At 38.9% G+C, this 26,124-nt stretch overlaps 1 protein-coding gene across 2 annotated transcripts in view; it reads left to right on the forward strand.

Annotated features, from left to right (window-relative positions):
• Nucleotides 1-287: 287 nt before the first annotated feature.
• Nucleotides 288-26,124, forward strand: part of DGKH (diacylglycerol kinase eta) — an 89,022-nt gene continuing 63,185 nt past the window's right edge. For both annotated transcript variants that reach the window (XM_029936676.1, XM_029936675.1), the window contains exons 1-4: nucleotides 288-397; nucleotides 2,796-2,876; nucleotides 24,622-24,726; nucleotides 25,016-25,148. In XM_029936676.1, coding sequence (XP_029792536.1) covers nucleotides 24,646-24,726; nucleotides 25,016-25,148 — 214 coding nt within the window. In that variant the 5' untranslated portion in view covers nucleotides 288-397; nucleotides 2,796-2,876; nucleotides 24,622-24,645. The remainder of the gene's footprint in view (nucleotides 398-2,795; nucleotides 2,877-24,621; nucleotides 24,727-25,015; nucleotides 25,149-26,124) is intronic.

Genomic DNA, 26,124 nt, shown 5'->3' on the forward strand with positions numbered 1-26,124 from the left:
TAACTCTGAATTTTACTTGTTTAATGTTTATTTTTAAGAGAGAAAGAGAAAGAGACAGCATGCAAGAAGGGGAGGGGCAGAGAGAGAGGGAGACACAGAAGGAGGAGGCTCCAGGCTCTGAGCTGTCAGTGCAGAGCCCAACGTGGGGCTCGAACCCACAAACCATAAGATTATGATCTGAGCTGAAGTTGGACGCTCAGCTGATCCAGTCACTGAGGTGCCCCTGATGTTTACTTGGTTTTAAATTTGATTTTAATCATGTTGTTATGCTTCTGTTTCTCCCCAGACCAGTATTAAGGAGGGACAACTATTGAAGCAAACCAGTTCTTTCCAGAGGTGGAAAAAGCGTTACTTCAAACTTCGAGGCCGTACACTTTATTATGCAAAGGACTCAAAGGTAATTGGGGAGAGTATTACTTGCAAGCACCTGAGGTTATGGATCGATTAAAAATTTTGGATCTATAAACTTTTTGTCTTACCTCTCATTATAGCCTTAACTGTTCTGTGTGTTCAGTATGAATGTGGTCCATCTTGGACCAAATCCCAAGGAGTCTATTTAAGTCAATGCCGTGGCATGTCCACTAAGGATGATCTCATGGGAAGGTTTAAAAGTAGTTTTCTTCCTTCCTTTCCTTTCTCTTATAATTAAAGTAAAATATTAAATGTAACTGTATTAAATGCAGTAAACTCAAAAATTTTGGGTTTCCCTCCTTTCTTGCTACATTCTTTACTTTATAAATCTTTCCCTGACCATGAGAGAGAGAGAATTGCTCTGGTTGCTAAGAATTCATATTCCGGTTTCAGACAAGATTCGTCTCCCAATTCCAGCACATTCCAATGGAGTGGCTGTGGGCAGCATGTGTTTTTCTGAGACGGCTTAAATGAGTTAATACACATGGTGCCTGACACAAAACAGTCATTCCATTGTGCTGGCAGTTAAGGATAAAAACCACAGTGAAATAAAATCAAGGCTTTAAATAATTTTTATGTAACAATTGAATAAAATAAGAATGATGTGGCTGGGTAAGAAATAAAATAAGTAATGATAAGCTTCCATTAAAACATTTTCGGGGCACCTGGGTGGCTCAGTTGGTTGAGCGTCCGGCTTCAGCTCAGGTCATGATCTTGCGGTTTGTGGGTTCAAGCCCCGTGTCGGGCTCTGTGGTGACAGCTAGCTCAGAGCCTGGAGCATGCTTCAGATTCTGTGTCACCCTCCCTCTCTCTGACCCTCCCCTCCTCATGCACTCTCTCTCTCTCTCAAAAATAAATAAAACATTAAAATAATAATAAAAGGAATAAATAAAATATTTTTTTAAACCTCACATTTTAGTATTCCTTCAGAAGTAAACACAAAGATTTCTTGCTACTGTCTCAATTGAATGATTGATAATTTCCAATAATTAAAAAAATGTATGTTCCTGATATAATTAGTAGAGTTATACACCAGGAAGTAAAATCAAATATGCAAAGAAACCTAATTCTTAGATTGTGCAGCTGTAGAAGTAATAAACAAATCAAGTAATCCTATTTTAACAGTCGTAATGTTCAGGGTTGTCCCCGACCTGGCTCCATGCTAACTTTTCACATTCATCTCTAGGCGGCATTGACCGCTTGCTAGCCTTCGGCGTCAGCCTATGTTTACCATCGGCAGATGACTTTTCCTCTGTCTCGACTTGATGAAATTCCCTGCCTTCTTTAAGATCCCTTCAAAGAATCTTTATTCCATCATTCACGAGAGCAAGAGTTCAAGTGTTTTCTGCTGGAGAAATTATCCATGACCCTCTATAGTATTCTACAGTATTTCTTCTGTTCTACTTTTAATAGTCTCTCTTACGTTAAAATGGATTGTGTTTATTTCTTCTCCTATGCTCGATTATACGTTCTTTCTGGTCAGAGAACGAGTCTAACAGATCAGTTGGAGCGAAATGGACTCACGTGCCCCCTGGAGATCTTGGGGGTTAGAAGCTATGAGAGGACGGTCCCTTGTCTGCAGTCCCAGAGGGGCATGACAGAGGGGCACTGTCATCCCTGCCTTGCTGCAGGGGCATGGAATGAGTGTGAATGATGACCAAATGACCAAACATGGGAAGGATACATCCTTTAACTAGAATTTCCTAATCTCCAAATTGAACACTATTAAGGATTCCATTTCTCTGGAGTTTTTATCATGGAATCTTTTTTGATTGAAACCACTTTTAAGAGTACAAAACAAACTTCCATTTTAGATTTGCAGAGCTCATTCCCCTTCTCATCTGAACCCATGTATGGATGAGGAAGATAAGGTTCAGAAAGTTCAGGAACTCACCTTGATCTGAGCCAGGACTAGTTCTCATTTCTCACTCAGCAAGTGCAGGAAGGTTGCCCTGTTGGCAAAGTTATTGCAGGCTGTTGCCCGTCAGGAGGTGTTGCTGTGTGTGCGTGTGTGTGTGTGTGTGTGTGTGTGTGTGTGAGAGAGAGAGAGAGAGAGAGCAAGCACGCACACACGTGCACAACACACTTAGGAGGGACCCCATAAATTACGCTTTTAAAGAGCACAGAGCATTTTGCATCGAAACATTGTGCCAGGGTTCTTTAAAGACCTTTTCAGTTTGTGACGTAAGGGTTAGTTGTACTTTATAGATTTACTCAGTCTTCTTAAGAAGAAACTGCAAAGTATCATTAACAATTTTTTTCTTCCTTTTCTATTCCTAATTCCTGAAATAGCTTCATAGTCATAACCTGTTAGCAAAAAAAATTATTGACAAGCGTTGAGTTAGGTTCTCATGTAATGTGTTTGTGTTCTGTTTCATTAACAGTCTCTGATATTTGATGAAGTCGACCTCTCAGATGCCAGTGTAGCTGAAGCAAGCACGAAAAATGCTAACAACAGTTTCACGGTATGGTTCTGTTCTGCTGACTCCCTTCCCAAGTCATAGAATGACCTTTCCTAAACATGCACCAAATGTCCTCTTTGTTACCAACTGTGTGTCAACTGATGTGTGTTGGAATTCTGCCAACACAATAAACTTGATGAGTACATTGTATACTCAGTACTATTCGTGAGTGTTTTGGTCAATAAACTAATGTATTAAATGTATTTTTTTTAAGTTTTTACAGTGTTTTCCATTTTAGACCTTTTAATTCTTGTGCTTTAAAATTTTCACCTCCTTTAAGTTTATTTTTTTTAATTTTTAAATTTTATTTTAGAGAGAGTGCACACAAATTGGGGAGAGGGGCAGAGAGAGACAGAGAGAGAGAGAGAGAGAGAGAGAGAGAGAGAGAGACTCTTAAACAGGCTCAACACTTGGCACAAAACCTGATGTGGGGCTCAATCCCACAAACCTGGGATCATAACCTGAGTTGAGATCAAGAGTCAGACACTCAACCAACTGAGCCCCCCGGGCACCTCCTCACTTCTTTTAAATTTAATACTTTAATTCTTCATTTATGAGTATTCAAAAAGTTTGTTTCTTACCTTCAGTCTTAAACATAATGTTTTTTCCTTCTCTTCTATTTTTACTCTATTGCTGCAGTTCAGGTAGTTGCTATAGTTCAGGCCTTCATCTATTCTCACTTAAGTAATTCATTTGACAGCTACTTAAGAGGTAGCCTCTGTTCCAGTGAATCCCTTCCCAACTACAGGTCACGTTGCTTGAAAGAACTCGAGCTCGCTGTGGCCTGTCAGGTGACCCCCACAGTCCTGTAAAATCATGCCTCAGCATCCTGGTGCTCCTGAGACTGTCCGTATGCAGCCCTCTGGTCCAGCCTTTCTGCCTGTGCCCTGGCTTTTCCCGTTCCCTCTGGCTTGAATGATTTCTCCTCCTCCTGTAGCTGTTGACATCCTACCACTTCTGCTTACCCCACATATCTCATTCTTCTTGTACTTCTTCCATTCAGAAAATATGGTTTGAGTACCCCCCGTGTGCAAGGCACAAGAGATTCAGAGAAGAACAAACATATTGTCACATCCCTCGCTATAGTCACAATATAGTTCCGTGAAGTCCATCTTGGGTACTTTGTGTAACTACATATTCCCAGGCCCTCTAAGATATGCTGCCCTTGCTGTGTTTTGCCCCCTGCTCACTCCCAGCCCCTGCTCAAGAAGCTACCACCACTGACAGTGGCGAGCTGTGTCTGTCTCCCAGGCATGCCAGGGCAGGGAAGGCAGACAGATGAGCAAATACAGAGCAGTGCCATGGTAGAGGTAAGCACTGGCAGGGGCAGGGGGTGGGGAGGAAGCAAATGCAGTCAGATTTAGTCATATTGACTTATGGGCACGTGGGATAATTCATGGTGTAAATATTCCTGCCCCTCCCCCCTCCCCAGGGAGAGTTTAGTGTGAGAAGAGGAAAGCCAAGAATAGAATCCTGGGAAAATGTTAAAATTTAAAATTGGACCAATAACGACAGAGCATTCGGAAGTATAGAAGGAGCTTTAGGAGGTGATGATGTTAGGAAAAGCCTGTGGAAGATAGTTTTAGGGCAGAAGTTGTCAAACATCAAATATTGTAGAGAGGTCAAGTCAAAGATGAAATGAAAGCGTTTGTGGAATTTGTTACCTTGGAGGTGACTGGGTCATACTGATGGGAATGATTTCAAGGACCAGGTGGAATGCATTAGGCTGCACTCTGGAACAAGGCAGGAAGACAGGGAAGCCGGGGTGGATTGCTTTCTGAAAAGCTTGGCTGTTGGAAGGAGAACAAGGATAACTAGAAGACTGTTCAGGCTTGAAGAGAATTTTGGTTTTGTTGTTGTTTTGCTTTGTCTTTAAAATGGGTTTAGAATGTGTATGAAGAGAGAAAAGAAGTGTTAAACTCAAAGTTGAAGCGTCCGGGGAGAGGGGGTGAGTGGACGGAGCATGACTGCTGAATAAGCTGGGGATGTGGGAACCAGAGCCCATTTAAAGATTAGCATTGATCAGGAGGCAGGAAGTTAATGGAGGTAGATGTGTGCAGGAAGTTCATTTATCTCAAACCCAAATATTACTGTTTTTCTTAATGAAATTGAAGACAAGATCATCTGCCCTGAGTAAGAATTTAGGTGGGTTTGGAGTTGCTTCTGCAGAAAATGAGAGTTGAAACTGAACAGGGACCTGTGGTAGATTAAGAGGTAGTAAATAATGTCTAGCGAAGATCAAGGTCAAGTTTAGTAATGTACCTAATTTCTATGCCTGTAGCATTTTCTTTGGGATGGGGAAAGAGAGCAACTAAATTGATCCAGGACTTTCCTCCAGATCTTACAATGTTGAAATAAACATTGGTTTATAGGATGTACTGGACACAAAGGTAAAGGGATTATTGGATGTTTGAGGGATCAATAACTCATCCATCTTTCCCTCTGTGTTCTCAGTTCTTGAGCATAAAACATGTGGAGTGAGGGATAGCTTTATTCTTGGGCTGAACAAGAACCAACAACCATTAAGTACAGAGCTTCTAATAAATTGTGGCTTCTTTTTCCTTCCTCCCAAGTGAAGGTGGGGTAGGGTGATGAACCACTTGCCTTTCCTAGTGTGTGAACAGTCTCCTCTATGGAGAGTCATGGAAGAGTGGACAATAAGAGTTGTCCCCCAAAAGGAATCTAGAATTTAGTTTGAAAGAGGGCTCCAAAATTTAAGATTTGAAGGATGGAACAATTTCAGATAGAGACAAAGTCTTGGGTATTGGTGTAAATAAAGGTATAAGGAACTGAAAAGCCTGGATTTAAGAGAAGTTATTCAGATCCTTTGTGTAGCTCTTTCTTGGCCTCCAAGGACATTCAGTCTCTCCTGTTGTTCCTTTTTTATTCTAGAACTCACTGTATTCTGCCTTTTTATTTAATTAGGTACTTATGTTTATTATATTCTCCCTGAGGACAGAGATTCTGTCATGTCATTTTACCTCATAGTACCTTACCCATAAGTATTTGTTGATTTAATTAATAAGATGAAAGTTTATTTTACACATGAGAAGACTTTGGGTTGAAATATTTTCAAGAGATTTATCCATTCAACCAAACGTTATTCCTGAAGTTTGTTGGACTAGAAATGGGGAGACTAAAATGTTAGGCAGATTGCTTAGAGTTTTACAGTAAATCAGTTTGGTAGAACTTTCTAGGTCATAAAATAGAATAAGAGATAGATTTTCAACCAGTGATTGACAATCCTCTCTATCTTTAAATATTTAAATATCCTACCTTTCTTGATTGCAGTGACTGCTATTGATGCTGTTATTTTGGCTAGTTCATGTCAAAGGTTAATGGTGTAGTTTGGTGGTATTATGCCTAGAGAAAACAGGAATGGACAAATTCAGCTTCACTACAGCCATACCTTCAAGTCCCTAAGGGTGATATATTGACAAGGGACAATAATAATAAATGGAAAATCTATGATTAGCAAGCAGAAAAGGGAAACGCTGGGCATTGCCTGAAAATCCAATGCCAAGCTCTCTAGTAGAACGGGTTCCAGCGCACTGTTTCAGAGAGCATGGCAGAAAGTGGCCTAACATGGGAAGTTACTCAGCATTATTTCTGCGGAGTCCCGTGGGCTACAAGTGAGTCACGAAGGCTGACTGAGCTTCAAGAGAGGGGACATAGACACATGAGTGTTGTGTCAAAGGATTTGTGGACATGGTTCAGACCTGTCTTCTTGATGGTTACTTTTTCTTCCTTGCACAGTCCTGTGCTCCCATCCCTGGAATGAATCATTGTCTTGGGTTTTTTGTTTTTTGGGTTTTTTTTTTTTTGTCTAAATCACCTCAGGTACATATTAGTTTTCTATTGCTTTGTAACAAATTACCACAAACTTTGTGGCTTAAAACAATGCCTGTGTGTCACCTGTTTCTGTTGGTCATAAAGCAGAGCCAGATTCCTTTCCTCCAGATCTTACAATGTTGAAATAAACAGATTAAAAAAATTTTTTTAGTGTTTTTTATTTATTTTTGAGAGACAGAGAGAGACAGTACGAGCAGGGGAGGGTCAGAGAGAGAGGAAGACACAGAATCCAGGCTCTTAACTAGAGCCCAACATGGGGCTTGAACCCATGAACTGTGAGATCATGACCTGCACTGAAGTTGGATGCTTAACTGACTGAGCCACTGAGGCGCCCCTGAAATAAACAGATTTTTAAATATATACAGATATGTGTATATACACATCCATACATGCATATTTAATTACCTTAAATTGGGCTCATTTTAACCAAGGTTGGAGTTTGGGGCGTTACAAGTGTCTTCTGCAGTATGCGGCAGTGACGGCAACAACAAAAAACTTTCTCACTAATTGTGATGTGTATATCCCAGCTTTTTGTGACTTATTCAGTTGCAGACCTTAGACCGCGAAGTCAAACAGCGTGGGTGTGCCCTTTCTTGCCCCTATCCAATTATGTGACTTTGGACAAATGAGTTAACCTCTGTGCGTCTGTGTCCTCACCTGTAACTGAGGACCGCAATGGAGCCGGTCTCCTGGGGTTAGGAGGATTAGGTGAAATGTGACAATGCTGCAGTCCCCAGCCCACTGACGTGCACATACACTTCTAAGTGCTAGTGGCTCTCACAATCCCAAGGTTCTTACCCTCTTGTTTGCTTCACAAGTGGAAGTATGTTGCCAATTCCCAGCAAGTTTGGGAATTTTTAAGGAGAACTTGGATGAACTTTATCCACCCTGCCTGTCTTTCAGAGGTGAAGTGAAGATTTATGTCCACTGTATTCTCATATTAATAGATATTATTGGGGAAAGTAACTGTGCTAAAATGAATGAAATTTCAGTCGTACTTTGTTACCTAAATGCATATGATAAAGAGCTTTTTATTGATTTGAAAGTCATCACAATCACATGTATGCGTTAGACTTTTCAAAATGTGCTGTTCAAATGACTGTTTCTTTACATTTTAATGACGCTTAGGCTACATCTTAAATAAATGAGTCATCATTTTTAAAGAAATTGTTGTATTGACACTGTTAACACTTTTACGGAAGTTTGTAAAGAAGGCTTTTTTTTTAACTAGAAAGAAATGCAGAGGTAACTTACTTGGTTTATCTAAGTGCCCTGGACATTTTCAGGGAGCGACCTGCGGGTGTGTTTGGAATCTCGCGGTTACTACACACCCATGCTGGCTTTTCTCGGTTGTGTGACATACAGAAACCATTGTGGTAGCACTTATTTTTAGAACCAAGTGAACACTGGAACAAAGAGTCATTGTATTTCAGGGGTCACTGGCCACTGCAGACAGGACTGAAAGTTTATTAGCGTTAGATTTGATTCGCCCAATGAAGTTTCAAAAAGTATGCATAAAAACTAATATGGAGAACATAACGCTTATGGCACATAAAATGCTGAAAATTATACATTCATAGTATAAGTGAAATGAGCAGGCTGTGTTTAATGGGAGGGAGAAGTGTTCTTAAGAACTTGTTTCTTTAATGTGTACTTTTTGTTCATTCTGTTTTCCCCTTAGCTTCCTCTCTTCCTCTTCCTATTATAATTCGGTTTATCTTCTCTCTTACGAGAGATAGCCTATCCTTTGAACCTAAGGAAGTGTCACTTTACTTTTCTCCACTAATATCTCAATCACTGGTTACAAAGGAAGGAATGAAACGTTTTTATGTCATCTGGGAATGCACCTCACAAAGCAGGTGTTTAGACGATCATCTAAGTCAATAATCACTTCGATAAATAAGTTGCCTGCTCTGATGATAATATTTCTTGTAACTAGGATATATCGCCTCGAAATGCTGATAATTGATTCAGTTCTTTATATCTGTCCTATAAGGTAGGTAGTATTATGCTCTCCATTTTATAGATGAGAAATCTGAAATGGAGAAACAACACCTCTAATACATGTAAATGGTGACAATCTGAGCCCATCCAGGTCATCTGGTCTCAATCTGTGCTCTGACCACTCTGCCATTGTGACTCTTTATTGTGGAGTTTGCTTTTTTGTGGGTTTTGTGTTTGTTTGTTTTAAGTGTTTATTATTTTGAGACAGAGACAGAAAGAATCCCAAGCAGGCTTTGCATCATCAGCACAGATGGCCAATCTCATGAATCGTGAGATCATCACCTGACCCGAAATCAGGAGTTAGACATTTAACTCACTGAGCCGCCCAGGTGCCCCGTTTATTGTGGAGGTTTAAATGAGTGTGGTTCAGATAGTATTCCTCTAACTTTTTTTATGTTTTCAGTTGCCTTTTCTCCTCCACGTCGATCACAGAATCTTCTGTGGAAAGCCAGGAATACTGACAAGCACTTGTTGGTCATACTGCCAACTCAGAATACTGTATTTTATTTGGGGCACTATATTTTAAATAGAAATGTTGATCACCAGCTCACAGAGGAAGGTGACCCATATTATACAAAGGCCTGGGAATCATGGGATTGATTGACATTAGAGGCCACTTTCTATCTTAAAGATTTGGGGGAAATGACATCTTTTTAATATTTGAGGGATTATCATGTCTAAGAGGCAGTTGGCAGGTTTTATGTTACTGCAGTGTGCAGAAGAAAGATTCACAGTTGAATTCACAGAAGGACAATTTTAGCTCTACTTGGAAGAGAACTTTCTAAACTTGAGTCATCTGATAGAACAGGCCTCTTGTGAGGTAATGGCTCTGTCCATTATTAGAAATCTGTACAAACTCATTCCGTACAAACTAGAAGTGGCCTTGAAGAACAGAGTTCTCAGAGCAGACTCAGGTTCAGAGGGCTGAAATGAATTTCTCAAGGTTGGATGGCTGATAGCTATGCACAGCTAATGTCGAATTTGGGGATCCCAGCTCTTGGGGTTTGCTGGGAGTAGGCGAGGAGGAGTGGATTTAGAGATTACCGGACACTTTGCACATGGTCTCATTCTACCACACAGCAAGAGCTAAGTGACCATCCTTCAAGAAATGCTACTGGAGAGATCTTTGCATGGTGTGTGTATGTGGGAAAGAGTGAGGAGAGATGGTGGACACTGAGATTTCCTTACATACACAAAGACTGTCTTCTTTCCCACGGATCCCAAGGGTTGACAAAGACCTGCCACAGACGGGAAAGACAATAAATATCTGTTGGAGGAAGGAAGGAACTTGCTGTTGAATGAACGAATGCTATTTGGAAACCTTGGTTTTCCTTTCAGAGAAATGTGTCATTTCAAGTTTTAGCTTAGAGCAGTTTCCTAATTTCCCCCCAATGATGTTGGATTATAATATACCCATAAATATTTGTATCTTCATTGAATTCTTTACATCATGACTCAGATGATGTTTATGCTAACAATAAGTCTTACAAACACAATTCTTGCCTGTGACTAATGACTGCAGTGGTCTCATAATTATTTGATGCCTTATAGTGGCAAACCACGTACTTTTTATGTCTCTGTGGCTAAGCTGTTTTATCGCACTCTAAAATGATACCGCATTAATGCAATCTGAGTGGTTGTTTTGCATTTTAAAATTGACTTATATGCATTATAGATGGCTTTATACTATGAAAGCTGATAATTTATAGGTGGAGTTTGATATTTGCATTCTTTTTTCTCTAACTTGGATATCAGGCTTTTTGAAATGAAATGCCTTATCATTGTTTCTGTAAGTGCATCGTGTTTATCTTTTCATGTATGACAGAGCATCTCTTCCAAGACTATAGTCTGGAGAAATATTTCCTTAAAGTTACTATGAGCCTCCTCAGACCAAAGTTCTAGGAAGCAAGAAACCATTGGCCCTTTTGTAGCAAAACTAAAAACCTGGAGAGTCTATTTGTTAGGCTCATAACGTAAGAACAGTCATCAGGGCAAATCCGCTAATCCTTCTCCCTTTGGGGACCTTTGTAGTAATTTAGAATTGCTGTTTTGTACAAGTAATTGTTGTTCATGTGAGTATGTTTCAGGTTGTACATGCCTGTTCCAGATTGATAAAAGCATGTCTACCAGCAAGGACTCACAGGACCATACTCAATAGTGCTACTGAAAAACTTCCAAAAGATTTTAACCTGAGGTTTAATATAATATGACCAAGATACACACTTAACAGGATAGACTGTAAAGAAAGTTGTTTAAGTTCTTGGGTTCATCAATGCCTTCCCTGCCCACATGATCCAGAGTTAGCAAAGGTCATGCAAGGTACTGTTGATGTGTGCCCACGCACATGGACAAGGCTGCTTACCCACTGCAGTAACACAAGATTGGAAATACCCCAAATGTGCAAGTTAGAGGCTGGGTTGGAATGGATTATGAAATATTTCACATAGTACAATGTTATGCAACCACGAAGTAGAAGGAATCCACTCTGTATATAATAATGCACACCAAACTCTAAGTTGTAATCAGTGTGAAAAGCCAGATGTAGAACACTGTGTGTGTATAAAATGTTACTCTGTGTTTGTGACTTTGTGGTTGTTTGTGTGTATGCGCAGGCGGCCATGCATTTGAACCTTGAAAGGTCATATATTTGTTGTATATGCTGAGAATATCTCTGGCGAGAAGCTGACAGATGTTTACCTTCCAGAAAGAGTCTTGGTAGCTGGGGGCAGGCTTGGGAAGGAGATGTGCTTTTCATCCTAAATATATTTTGAATTTTTTTTGTTTGTGTCACAAATGCTTATTATTTATTCAAAATAAATTCTAAATGCTACATGGGAGCCCTTTCTGGCAACTTCCTATGGGATGCGTTTATCAAGAATGATGGACTTAGCAGGAAGCCCAAGTTGGACACTGCTGTACTCTCCAAGCAAACCATCATAAGGGCCATCTGTAATGGGAGGGAAAGAAGAGATGCATGAGAGAGCTTGTAAGAAAGACTGGAGAGGTGTGACCAACAGGAAAGGAAAAAGGAGAGGAGAAAACTAATGTAGAGTTGTTGAATTTGGGAGGATTGCTATATAAATGATGCCTTTAAATAGGGGTAGAAAAGAATACAAGTAAGCACATGGGGAGTGAAAGGAAGGCACTGTGAATTGGATACTGAGAATTTGAAATGATGGTAAAGTATCTTGGTAATGCCCAGTAAGCAATTGAAAGATGCTTTAAAAACTATTAAAATGGCTTAAAGGACTCCTTTGGTATCATTTTCATGGCTTTTTATAAGTTTCTAGCATATCAAGCATCTTCTCTATTCCTTAAGTATGATTATGGTGTAATGGAAAATTTAGGTTTTGGAAATGTTTTAGTTTTGTGGTGACTGGTACAAGCAAGATAATTATTCTGTTTTGAACTTTCCCATTACATATGTGTTCTGTACAAAGCAATTTACAGTTACAAACCAATAGAGCTTGTGCCAAGGGAATGAGGCTAATGCTTTGTTCCAATCTCTGGTACATTCTGAAAATATTAAATGTGTGATAAAACTTTTAATGTGTCCATTAACTAGTACTCACGGCTAATTTACAGCAGAGTGTATGTGATAGCCTACATAAATAATTTCTAAAATCACTGTGTTCCTTGTTATTATAATTAATACTAAGAAAAACCCCTCCTCAGTTTCCAATGTACAATGTAATATTTTAAATATGATACTATCTATGATTATATATCTTGTCAATATTTTGTTTTGTAAAGGGGCCTGGTATGCAGAGACCTATCTGTGTTAGCAATTCCTCTCTTTCTCTTCTGCTCCTTCTCCTTCTCCTTCTTCTTATTCTCCTTTTCCTTATTATTAGTGTACCAGCACCTCTTCTTGCTCATCTTTAAAGAATGTACAAGTGTGTATTAGATTGAGCTATAACTGTACAGTTGCCCTGATTATTTTTAAGAGAAGGAAAAGTGAGCAGCATGTGAAACCTTTTCTGCCTATTCATTTAGAGTAATGTCAATAAACTCTTTGTTATTCTTTCCTTGCTAGCAGATGTCCAGGGAGGCAAACAGAATTCATTTTCAAATCCTACATGGACCTTTCATATGAAAGATGAATGAGATAATATATGTGGTCATGTTGACAGCAAAGCCCTCTGAAACTGTCAGATGCTGCAAAAGTAATCATTCTGCTTATTTATCAAGATAAGAGCCCCCTAAGCTTCCTATTTTTCAAGAACTTAACTATTAATTCCTTTGAAGAAATGGAATTTGCATTCATGGATAGTAACTGAAATGAAGAATATAATAGGAAAATAGATTGTAGTCTCACTGATTTATCAGTCCACTGTTACAATATCAAAAGCTGTAATTTTGTATTATAGTTATTTTATGGGTGTGGTAGGTTGAAGAATGGACCACAAAGATATTTATATCCAAATGTCTATAACCTATGAGTGTCACTTTACATGGCACAGAAGACCTTGTGGTTTTGATCATGTTAAGGATCCTGACATGAGATTATCCTGGATTATCAGTGGGCCCAGTGCAATCACAGCCGCCCTTGTAAAATGGAGGCAGGAGGAATTAGGGAAGATGTGAGGTTGGCTTGGTGCAAGGCAGGGGCCACGAGCCAATGCATTCAGGTAGCCTCTAGAAGAGGAAAAAGCAAGGTTCTTCCCTATGGCCTCCAGGAGAAATGCAGCCCTTTGGTCACATTGATTTCAAACTTCTGACCCCTACAACTGTTAAGAGAATACTTTGTTCAGCAGGAATAGGAAACTAATACAATAGGGATTGATCATACATTAATAACTTCAGTTTGTTTGAATTCTAAGAAACTGTTAATACTGACTTGAATCCAAACTTTTTTTTTAATCCAAACTTTCTTTATCAAAGTCTTCAAAGAAACAGTGGTTTATTATTATACATGTAATTTACCTGTATAAATGGTATAATAGAATACCCCACCCAGTAAGCATCATGGAAAGTCTTTCTTGAAAGACCCCCTGGGGCCTTTGCCATGGCCGTTCTCCAGAGAGAGCGGGGCCAGGGGCACAGCCTGCACAGGGCCATCTTTGTCTTCTGCGGGTTCACGTGTCCTTTGGTTCTCTGGTGAACCAGAGGCTTCTGGGAAGTCACAAGTAGCTCCTTTACTCTCAAACAAAACCTTAAAGACTAGATAGTCCCCAAAAGATGGCTTTCTTTAACACTTTCTGTGTCTAACATGATACAAATTAGACAATGTTGACTTCATTTACTTATTTGAAACCTGGATTCTGCCAGTTTACATGCCTCTGTTTTATTGTATTAATGTTTTATTAAATACTTTCAATAAAATTTTAATTTTAGAGTATTTTGGAGTTTTACATTGAAATAAAGGAAGAATTTACTTTTTAGGATGTGAGATCCAGTGGAAATCCTGGGTATCTAATGAGAAGATTGTTACTTGATAGCATTGAAATCTGTGGTTCCCTTTTTCATGGACACACATCAGAATTTATGTTTTATTTATATGTAATACGCTCAGGCAGTAAAAAAAAAACAATATTAGGTTATAGAGGAAAATCAGATTAACATGGACAATGACTTTGTTATAAAGCTATTATTCTTAGTCAAGCAGTAAGTTTTGTGACCTGCTGACCTAATCTTAAGCAGAGTCATCAAGGTCAAGTATTGTGGAAGTTGATGGGGCGCCTGGGTGGCTCAGTCAGTTGAACGTCCTTCTTCAGCTCAGTCACGAGCTCACAATTTGTGGGTTCAAGGCCCGTGTCTAGCTCTGTGCTGACAGCTCAGAACCTGGAGTCTGCTTTGTATTTTGTGTCTCCATCTCTCTGTGCCCCTCCCCTGCTGGTGCTCTCTCTAAAATAAATAAACATTAAAAGTTTTTTTAAAGAATTCTGGAAGTTGGGGTATCTAGGTGGCTCAGTTTATTAAGCATCCAGTTCTTGATTTCAGCTTAGGTCATGGTCTCACAGTTAGGGAGATCTAGCCCCAAGTCAGGCTCTGCACTAATAGTACAGAACCTACTTGGGATTCTCTGTCTCCCTCTCTCTCTCAATCTCTGCCCCTCCCCTGCTCATTTTCTCTCTCTGTCTCTGTCTCTGTCTCTCTCTCTTTCTGTCTGTCTGTCTGTCTCTCTCTGTCTCTCAAAATAAATAAATAAACTAAAAAAAAAAAAGAAATTATGGAAGTAAGATTTGCATAGCTCTCTAGCTCAGTCCATGCCATCCCATCTCACTCAGTGATCAGAAGACTTACCTCTTTAACGTCTGTGGATATTTTAGGTCATTTGATTAAGGAGACCATGTCATTCATCTAATTTGAGTTTGATACAGGAGAGGGCAGTAAAAGGTCAGAAACTTGAGTCCTGGCAGGTATGGTCTGCAAACTGAGTACAGAGCCAAGGATTGAATAGAGTCTATATACCTAAAAGAAGACTAAGACACCCAGGTCCCTCACCTTAGTTCCTTGAAGCGTTTCGCTTGGGGTTCCCCAGTGTTTGGGTATAGTTTTTTAAATTGTGAAATACTTCAAATATACACAAACTCAGGGTAACTGTGAAGCCTTACATTCCCATTACCCTGCTCCTGCTACCATCTAGAAGCTGCCACATTGCTTCATCTATTCTCTTTTCCCTAGTTTATCTGGAGCATTTTAAAGCAAATCTTGCACATCATTCTACTTGAACTCTCATTCTTCAGTAGGCGTTGCTAGATTTTAACTCTGCTTCTTTTCCCTTGTTCTTCTCAAACAAAGCCTAGATATGCAAAAGCTGTGAAGGAGGAAGATTGCCCATAATTTCTCAATTTAGTATTTTATAGTGAAGGAATAATCTTTTCTTTGGATTTTGATTTTATTTTACTTGTTATAACTGTGTTGTTACTGTTTTGTTAACTCCTCATATGAGAAGTATATTAGCTAATGGTAGACGACTTCTTTAGCTTCTACATTTGTTTTTTTCTCTTCACTATATTGTAGCAAAGTTAATTCCATACTTAATTCCTTTTTGCCTTAAGTTTGTAGTCAAGTATTCCTGTAGATAAAACCAACATCTTCTTGGCAAAGATGTTCTGCTCTTGTCCAGAAGTCTTTTTCCTTTCTATACTTACTACATTTCGCAGAATAATAGTTTTACATATTTACCAAAAAAACTTCCATCAAAATCTATTCTGTCAATACTTACAGTTTTTTGTAGAATTTTGTTGCAAGTTTTATATTATGCTACAGAATTCTCAATGATTTATACCAAAGTTTAGGTAATTACTTGATTTATAGTTTCATTTTTGAAGTGAATGTTATATATACAGATGATATATAATTTCTCCTTAGAAAAATTAGCAGCATTGGGGGCAGACTTGCCTGTGTTCATGACTAATACCTCCCTCTTTATTTTGAGAGCCCATGCAGATGTTTGATACTTCCTAGTCTACATTCCAGGAATGTCCACCAAGATCAGTAAGTTGTTCTTCAGCTAGAATGACTCATCCATTGGAAAGATGACCAGTCAGCCAAAACCAGAAGAGTAGACTGACTTTCAAAGATCCTCTTTAACTTTCAGTAAAGGCTGCATATGTGTGTTTGTGTATAAATTTAAACATAGTTCTAGAAAGACATCTGAAAAAATTTGTAGAGCATTCTGAAAGGGAGTTGGAAGACCTTAGTTCAGCTTCCAAGCCGTATGGTTTAGGATCCTGTTGGCATAATGCACTACCTGCATAGCAGGATCTCCTTATAATTCCAGCGATAGGTTAATAATTAGTTCTTGAGTGTATGTGAATTACCTGTCAACCTCAGTCTTACCGTTAACCCATTACATCTTTACGTTATTTTACATCATTTGACATATCGTTAAATTAGTGCTCCAAGATTTTATGGAAGTACCCTCTTCATGAGCACGTAATGCAGATTCCACAGTGTTTACAACTATACAATGAATATTTATGGCATTGCAGCAGTATAATAATGTCTCTTCCTAATATAAAATTCTGTTATTTTGCAGACTTGAATTATACTATCTGCTGAAAATGCCCAGGCTCTTTCTCTGCCAGATGTGCATTTGTTGTGGCTGGACTTTTCTCAGTCTCCCATTAAAATTCAGGCACCACTGGGAGAAAATACTCTTTGAACTTTTATCATCTATTAGCGTCTCAGAAAAATTTACTTTTAGGTCAGCAGTTGTCATCTTTAAAAAATAGAGAGGACTTGAGGCAACTGGATGATGAAAGAGGGAAGTATTGACCCCAGAAGAAACAGGAGTCAGTCTATGTATGCAGGACTTGCAAACTCAAATGCCTCCAGGGCCACTTGGTAATTTAAGTGTATGAAGTGGCCATCTGTAGAAAATAGGTCTAAGCTGCCTGTACTGTGGTAAGCAAAGTACTGGTCTAAAATGATGGATTTTAACTTGTTGTTGTTTCATAACTCAGCACTTCAGGGTTCAAACAGATTGACCAAACAGAAACATCAGAGGTCACCAAATGTTGACCTCTGTTATATCACATGGGGTGCTGTAGACGGTAGGCTATTTCAGCTTGCTCCCACACAGAGGAATACTACTAGGTACAGATGAGAACACTGGAAATTTGGGAGCAGAAGGGTGCTGAAAAGGGAGATAAGGAGCCATAAAGATTGAGAGCACTTTCTTTGCATTACTTAGACCAGATCTGTAGTTGGACAGGTTGGGTGCTTCTACTGCCCTTCATGGCGCATAAACAAAGGTGCGCATCAGAATCACCTGTATAACTGCCAAACTACTGATTACATCTGAAATTATCCATGCCTCCTTCCAAAATGAGATTTTGATTTACCAAGTCTGGTTTGGAGCATGAGTAGATAAGTTTTTTATGTTTCAGGAAAATTCTTAGCTCCATTCAGGCACACACATGTGGCTGAGGACCTGTGCTCTAGGATGCAGCACTCCTCGGGTCACTGTTTGACATAGGGGAGTAAGTATCTCTGACCTCATGATAGGCACTTAGCATGAAAGACTACATTCCATTCTGGTGCACTTAAATTGTTGAAGTGAATTATTTCATTTCCTTTAAGAAGAATGGAAAAAGCAACATATATCATTTAAGAGTTGGGTGTATATTTGCAGGAAGATGGAAAAGGCAGGTATGTTAAGACCCAGCAGTTGACAAATTCAGGCATAGAAAACTTAGCTTTAAAAAGACATAATTCTACCTAATTTGGCTTTAACAAAAGTCAAATTCTATCCCTTAAGTTATAAAAATCCAGGCAATAAAAAATTATGAGTACAATTAGACTTTCTGTTAGTTCTGCTATCCAAGAAAGACTTCTCCCTGCATATGAATTTTTATTTCAGTCAGGCAGTTCAGGATTAATCACAAAGGATAAAAAAATAAGTACTGCATTTCATATAAATGGAATCACACAATATGTGGTCTCTTGTAACTGACTCCTTTCATTTGGCATAATGTTCTCAAGGCTCACCCATGTTGCAATGCTGTCAATCTATTTTCTTATTCCCTGTTTATTTCAAGTTTCCCTTTTTTATTTTAGCAGGTACATTTCTAGAAAGCGATCCTGGTTTTGAATTTCAAGTTGGGATAGCAGGTTAACTTTACGGATGAATTTGGGCTAAGAAACTGATTTTATCTAAACAGATTAATGATGTAGTTGTTATCAAACATGGCATCAATTTTATCAGACCTAGTTTTATTTTTTAATTAAAAATTAATTTTAATTAAATAAATTAATTGACATTAAAAATTTTTTTTTATCTGGGTGTAGTTGACACACAATGTTACATTAGTTTCAGGGGCACAATGGAGTGATTTGGCGAATGTAGCTACCACCTGTGACCATACAAATGCTCTTAACAATGTCATTGAAGATATTCCTTATGCTGTGCCTTTTATTCCCATGATTTATTCATTCCGTAACTAGAGACAAAGTAGATTTGTTGTTGCCTAGGCTGGAGGTGGGGCCAGATTCGGAGGAAAATGGGGAGTTACTGTTAATAGGATTCCTTTTTGGGGCTGTGAAAACATTCTAAAATATATTATGGTGATGGTTGTACAGTGCTGTAAATACAATGAAAACCATTGAACTGCGCCATTTAAGCAGATGAATTGTATGGCATTGTGAATTCTATCTCAGTAAAGCTGGTACTAAAAAACAAAAAGTAAAAGGAAATGTATATAGTTTTTTAAAAGTATTTTGATAGGACAGATAGGATCAGATTGTTGTAAAGAACTTTAGATTAGAAATAAGAATTTCCTAGTGGAAAAAGTTTGTTGGACATTTAAAATTACCACAGAAGTTTGGGGCACCTGAGGGGCTCAGTTGGTCAAGCATCTAACTTCGGCCCAGATGATGATCTCAAGGTTCGTGAGTTCTAGCCCCACATTGGGCTCTGTGGTGACAGCTCGGAGCCTGGAGCCTGCTTCAGATTCTGTGTCTCCCGCTCTCTCTCTGCCCTTCCTCTGCTAATGCTCTGTGTCTCTTTCTCTCAAAAATAACTAAACATAAAAATTTTTCAAAAAACTGACAAGTAAGCTTTAAAAAAATTATCACAGAAGTTTTAAAGTGCCCTTTCTTATAGAATCAAAAATCTAAGTTAGAAGAAACTCTCGATCTGGATGGCTTACACATGACATCTACTAGAGAGGGCACGCTGACCTCTCTCAGTATTGCACAGGGATCTGATGCCCTCCGCTTTGCCAAGCCTTCTGCCATTTTATATTCCTGCTGTGGGTAGGCTGAGACCCAGTGCAGTTAAGGGAGAGGAGGACAATTTTTTGTTAATCTGATTTGTTGATATTTTCGTGGTATCTTCTAAGGAACCGCTGGTTATCATCTTTCCCGTTTAGGTGGTTTGCTAGTCAGCAACTATTTTGTTAGCAAAATGCCTGCAGTTCGTGTTATCTTGGACTGTGGACCACACTTATAAAAGATATATATAAATATAGAAGAAGTCTGTAAATGTACACATAATTTCTGTCAGGGCAGAAACTGTGATGCTAGTGTGCCCTGAGCTTTGGTTTCCTAACAGACACTGCGCTGAATGCTTTCCTCAGACGGTCTCACTCATCCCACAATACGCTCTGTAGAGCTGGGAGTTAATGCCTTATCCAGGTGCGAGACTGTGGCTCAGAGTGGAAGAAACATTGTTCACCAGCCACAGAAGTAAGAAAGGATGCTGTTGGTCTTCATTCTAAACGGGCCTGACTCCAGAGTTCAGGCACTGAATCACTCTGCTGTTACGTTAATGGTTTCCAATAGGGAATTTGCACGTTAGCAATTCCCTGTAATTCACTTGGCTACAGAAACTAATATCATTTTTTTAAGTTCTAACTATGTCATGAGGGACAGTAAAATATCTTTAAGACACTGGTTCTCAAACATACTTGCACTTTACAATTATCTGGAAGTTAATAAAAATAAAGCAGGTGGCTGGGTCCCAGCCTCAGATATTGAGTTAAATGGTATGGAGTGTGCCCTGGACATTGATATGGAGCGTGGCCTAGACATTGGGATTTGTAAAAATCTCCCAGGTGACTCGACCGTGCAGCTTCAGGGGACGCCTGGTTGGCTCAGTCCAGCTTTGGCTCCCGTTGTGATCTCAGTTCGTGGAATCAAGCCCCATGTCGGACTCTGTGCTGACAGCTCAGAACCTGGAGCCTGCTTCGGATTCTGTCTCTCCCTCTCTCTCTGCCCCTCCCCCACCCGTTCTCATTAAAAAATTAAGAAATTTTAAAAAATGAAGTGCTTCAGAACAAGGCAAAGTTTCAAATACTGAATTCCCATCCTTCTGTTAGTAAAAAAAAAATTAAATAGCATTTTTGTTACAAAAGTACTACATATTTACTTTAGAAACCATAGACAAACAAAAAAATACAATTATGATTATCTGTAATTCCCTCCCTGAAAGATGACCGATACAGTTATTTGTGGGTTTTTTCCCCATGTATGTTTATGTGTTTAAAGCCTTAACTATAATGTTCCTCTTCTATAGAATTTCATATATTTAATCTCAGATTGTCTCTTCTATGTATTTATAAGCTTTACCAGACTAAGAAACTTTTGATTCTTATATATTGTTCACTGATAGTACTGTTAGATTAACAGTACTGAAGGCCAGTTACTCTCCAAATGGAGTCATCCCTCTGTTAATGGAGAGTGTCTGTATTATTTGAGGTAGGATTTAAGAAACTAACTGACATAGATGGCTCTCCTTTGTGTTCATTTCATACAGTACTTTTTCAGACAAGCGAACCTGGTTTCTGGTTCACCTCCTTGTCTCCTTTCTGGGTTGTTAAGGCCAAGCCCTTATGGTTTATGCCCCTGGGTTCTGGGTGCTGGGCTCTAGTCCTCTAGACTTCCTGGCCTGTGTCCCCCCCTGTCAGGCTCAGAGAGCCCTCCCTGGGCATAGCCCCCTCCCCATACCTCTATCTTTCTATGTCCCCACATTACTTACCCTTCATAATAAAAACACAGAGTTCAATATACTTTTAGAGTGAGAACCGAATAATTTTCAGAGTTTGCTGCTTCCCACATATTTTCCTAGTAAAGATTTGGTGGTGTATTACACTGTAGTGTAATGGGGTTCAGTTAGGATACAACCAAAGCCTGTCAGCTAACAATTCGGGTGCCCCCATTCTTTCCCACAAAGGTGAAGGATGAGGAAGAATCCGGATGAAAGGTGGAGAGGGAACCTAGAACTTTGGTGGGCTGGTGAGGGATTACCCCAGAGGAGACCGGATCAATCTGGGAGACTACAGGTTTGCTTGGTAAGCCAACCTTGTCTTCAGTTAGGCCCAGACTACTCCAGGCTGCTGGAGGAAGCATTTTTTTTATATTTTTAAAATGTTTTTATTTATTTTTGAGAGACAGAGAGAGATAGCGCGAGCAGGGAAGGGTCAGAGAGAGAGAGGGAGATACAGAATCTGAAGCAGGCTCCAGGCTCTGAGCTAGCTGTCAGCACAGAGCGCAACGTGGGGTTCAAACCCATGAACTGTGAGATCATGACCTGAGCCAAAGCCGATGGACACTCAACCAACTGAGCCACCCAGGTGCCCTGGAGGAAGTATTTTTGATACTATAGCCACAAAACCAGACATCTCTGTGTCCTGATTTACAAAGGATTTTCTTTTTCATACATACTTTTTCTTCCCAATAGTTTATTGTCAAATTGGTTTCCATATAACACCCAGTGCTCTTCCCCACAAGGGCCCTCCTCCATCACCACCTCCTTTCCCCCTTCCTCTCTCCCTTCAACCCTCAGTTCATTTTCAGTATTCAACAGTCTCTCAGGTTTTGCGTCCCTCTCTCTCCCCAACTCTTTTTCCCCCTTCCCCTCCTCATGGTCCTCCATTAGGTTTCCCCTGTTCTCCTGTTAGACCTATGAGTGCAAACAGAGGGTGCTAAGTGAAATAAGTCAGGTGGAGAAGGACAGATATCACACATAGTTCTTATAATGTAACTATAATCAGTGGATTTCTTTATCACCCTTAGTCATAAGGCCTATAACTCAAAATTGTTTATGGGTCCTTTTTGGCCCTTAAAATCTTAACTTTTATTTTAGGAATGTGTTATGGTCTTTTTGTTTTAATGTTTATTTTTGAGAGAGCACGAGCATGCACATATAAGCAGGGAAGGGGCAGAGAAAGAGAGAGACGGAGGATCCAAAGCAGGCTCTGCGAGCAGCAGACAGCCTAATATAGGGCTCGAACTCATAAACTGTGAGATCATCTCCTGAGCCAAAGTCAGACGCTTAACTGACTGCCATCCAGGTGCCCCAAGAATGTGCCCAAGAATCTTTACTTCCTTACTATTGACCACTTTTAAACAAATTTTTCTCAAAAGGGGAAATTTGCGAAAGTGTACATTTTACTTCATTGGGATACAAGTGTGATTTACATATAAGTGTGCTGAAATGTTTTAAAATTGAGCCATGTATGTAGTTCCAAAAGCTCTAAGAAAAATTAGAAGCTGTTTCCCTATTCTCTTTCTCCCACTTTTGTTGACTTCATGATGACTTGTGATGAATATAAAGGCATTAAAGATAGTTAAAACCGCCAAATATCCTGCTTTCCTTCGAATTCAGCAACAACAACAACAAAACAAACAAAAGACAAAATCAAAGAATAAAATAACAAGCCTAGCTTATTTATATGAATAATACTTGTCTCCCTACAAGATCATAATAAAAGAGAGAGAATCATTAGAGTTCATCATACAGTATAGTAAATAAATAAGTAAATAAAAAGAAATGCCAGCAGTTAATAGTCAGGTTAAGTATCAGATATACTCAGTCAGTCCAGCGTGCGTGGCAGATTTCTGGAGTGCTGTGCCAATCATCAGATCCAGGATAGTATTATGATATAATGGTATCTCTTCTGCTGCATTGGATGAGCTGTCCTAGAAAAACATTTTGAAGCAATAAAGCATCCATTTAGCTCCTAAGTAATGAGGGAGGCAGTGCTCTTTCATTAACTATTTATTTATTCAGGAAGAGAAGTGACCAACTGCTAAAAAGCTTTATCCAAAGAGGGTAGTGGAAAGCAGAAGAAAATGCAGAAGTGAGGTTCTGTTCAGTTTCATATGCAATTAACAAATACCCAAAGCTGACGGGTTGATGCTTCTCCTCCATGTGACGTCTGGCTGACTGTATTTAAGTGTGAGAGCCTGTCAGATGTATGAAGGGGCCTCTTGGTTTAAGGAAGGATTGTGCAGTCTAAACTAAAGACCAAAGAAAGGAAGCAATGAGCGGTGAGTAGCTAAGATTGGGCTGGTCTCTATATTTTGAATAGTGGACTTATTTCCTATGATGAATAGTAGCGATTTAAGGCTTGCTGGTTTACTCCTTTGTAGAATTGTTTCTTTTATTTTTAGATGATTATTGCTTTTTCATGACTTCAGAAATCTGTTCTAGAATGAAGTATGTAGATTATCACTTGTTCAAATGGTTTCTAAGACAATTTATTTGCTATATAAATATATAACTTGTTATTTGGAAATAGTTTCTAGGTGTATGTATAAATTTTGTTCTTCTTTCACAAGTAAATAAGTGGTCCCCTCTTTGCAGTGAATGCTTAGGACTTACCAACCTCAAGAGTACAAACAATACTGTATTCACGTAGAAATAGGGACTCATTTCAAGCCATTTCAGAATCTCACTTTGGAGTACTTTTGATGCTATAACAGCACAAAGTCTTCATTTCATTTTGCCGTAAGACTCTTAATATAATAGTTTGTCTTCTTTGGTGGCATGAAAGAAGGTAAGAGTCACAATTATTTTCTTCTCTTAAAGCCAACCAAAGGGTTTTTATGTTACTTCTTCCTTCCCTGGTTCTCACTAAAAAGTAGTATAGGAGAGTTCGATACAATGAAGAAAAATTCTTCATATAAGTCATATTAAAATAGACAGTGGAAATGCTCTGTAAATCCAACATGATTTAATAACAGAATATTCTTGATATTATCAGAAACCTATTGTGAATCATTCAATATTGCATTCCTTTGGTTTCATTTTTTTAAATTTTCATACCAAAAACTATGTACTAATTTTAAGCTTACTATGAATTGTTTTGAAGTATATTTAAAATCACTGTTCAAGACGCATTTCATGAAATAAGAATACGTTGTTTATTTGGGTTCATAGCCTTTGGTAATGGACTATAAAAAAAAGTCTAAGTAAATAGGAATGAGATTAAAGACAAGAAATTAATTCCTCCTTAGAACTAAGTTTTCTTCCTAGACCCTATTGTATCATACTCAGAGAAATAAACTTATTTATGTTACAGACACTTACTTTCTTCATCAAGTTGAAATAAGGACTCTGAGATTAGAAATACAGTTTCCTTGTGCAATTGCTAAGTTTTGCAGTAATCTGTCTTTTTGGTTGTTAACAATCATTAGATTGAATTACCCCTTTCAGATAATCACTCCATTCCGAAGACTGATGCTGTGCGCTGAGAACAGGAAGGAGATGGAGGACTGGATGAGCTCACTGAAGTCTGTACAGACCAGAGAGCCTTACGAGGTAAAGTAGAATCTCTTCCAGCACCTTATTAGCATTCAGAATTAATGTTACCTGAAGAACTAAAGCTATATTCTGCAAAGAAATGTATGTTACACTCATTAAGTAACTTGCTTAAATATGATATTGATGTGTTGGTTTTTTTTTTTTTTTTTTTTACTTAAAGGAAAGTGTTCTTGTTTTAAAACTTACGGAACTGAAATTTTAATCATAACTCCACGCATTCCAAATGTTAACTCTCTGTCATCTCGTTCTCTTGTTTGGCAAATCTGTTGTAACCTCTCGTTTCTAGGTGGCCCAGTTTAACGTGGAACATTTCTCAGGGATGCATAACTGGTACGCTTGCTCCCATGCCCGACCCACTTTCTGTAACGTGTGCAGAGAGAGTCTTTCCGGAGTCACCTCCCACGGCCTGTCCTGCGAAGGTACTGTAGCACCTGCGTTCTCTCCCTGGGCCCTGACCCCTGCGGAGACACGCTGCCATGCCTACTTCTGTGCAGCGAACAGAGAGCCACCACCGCAGGAAAAACTCTCCCTTGGCTGGAAGCAGGAGCTGGGAACACCCCAGTGGGAGCCTAGTGTTTAAGTTTTACTGTCGCTTAAAGTGAGCTCAGCACACACAGACTAACTCGGGAAATATTTTTGCTGAGGGAAAGATGATACAAATCATAGGGAAGGAAGTAGAAATCAAAATGTAGCGTTTCACTCCTGAGGAACTATCCATACTCTTCATAAAACGTCTCTAGACTTTGTATAGCATGCTGGTTTTCTAGAGTTCTTTTTCTGTTCTGATGGATTACGGAGAAGAAAACTTTCAGTGAGGACGGTATATGCTCTGACAGAATTTCTGATTGTTACTTCTATTTCATTATTTTATTTATTTTTTATACAAAAAATTTTTTGAATTATTTTTGAGAGCATATTATAATTATATGCTGTATTAAGGAACTTTGCGATTTTCAAGACTCTTTGCATGAGGCACTTTATTATTACAAGTGTGGTTTTATTTTTAATGAGCTGTTTGAGTTTTTAATGGCAAAATTTTCACAAAGCCACGAAATTATTCCCTGTTACTCTCTTTTACTTCCTTCTTTGTAAAAAATAATTATTGACTATTAATATCAAATACTTGTTTGTACTTAAAAAGCCAGCCTGGGGATTATGTTGCAAATAAAACTAAAACTAGGACCGCATTTTTAAGAAATACCATAACAGATGAAAAGACCTAGAGATACTAATTAGCCTCAATTTTAAAATATTACCCAAGAGAGACAGAAATGCTGTTGCATAGGAGCACATGTACCCCAATGTTCATAGCAGCAATGTCAACAATAGCCAAAACATGGAAGGAGCCTACATGTCCATCACCTGACGAATGGATCAAGAAGATGTGGTATATAT

Source organism: Suricata suricatta, chromosome 4, assembly GCF_006229205.1.
Source record: "Suricata suricatta isolate VVHF042 chromosome 4, meerkat_22Aug2017_6uvM2_HiC, whole genome shotgun sequence".
Classification (NCBI taxonomy): Eukaryota; Metazoa; Chordata; class Mammalia; order Carnivora; family Herpestidae; genus Suricata; species Suricata suricatta.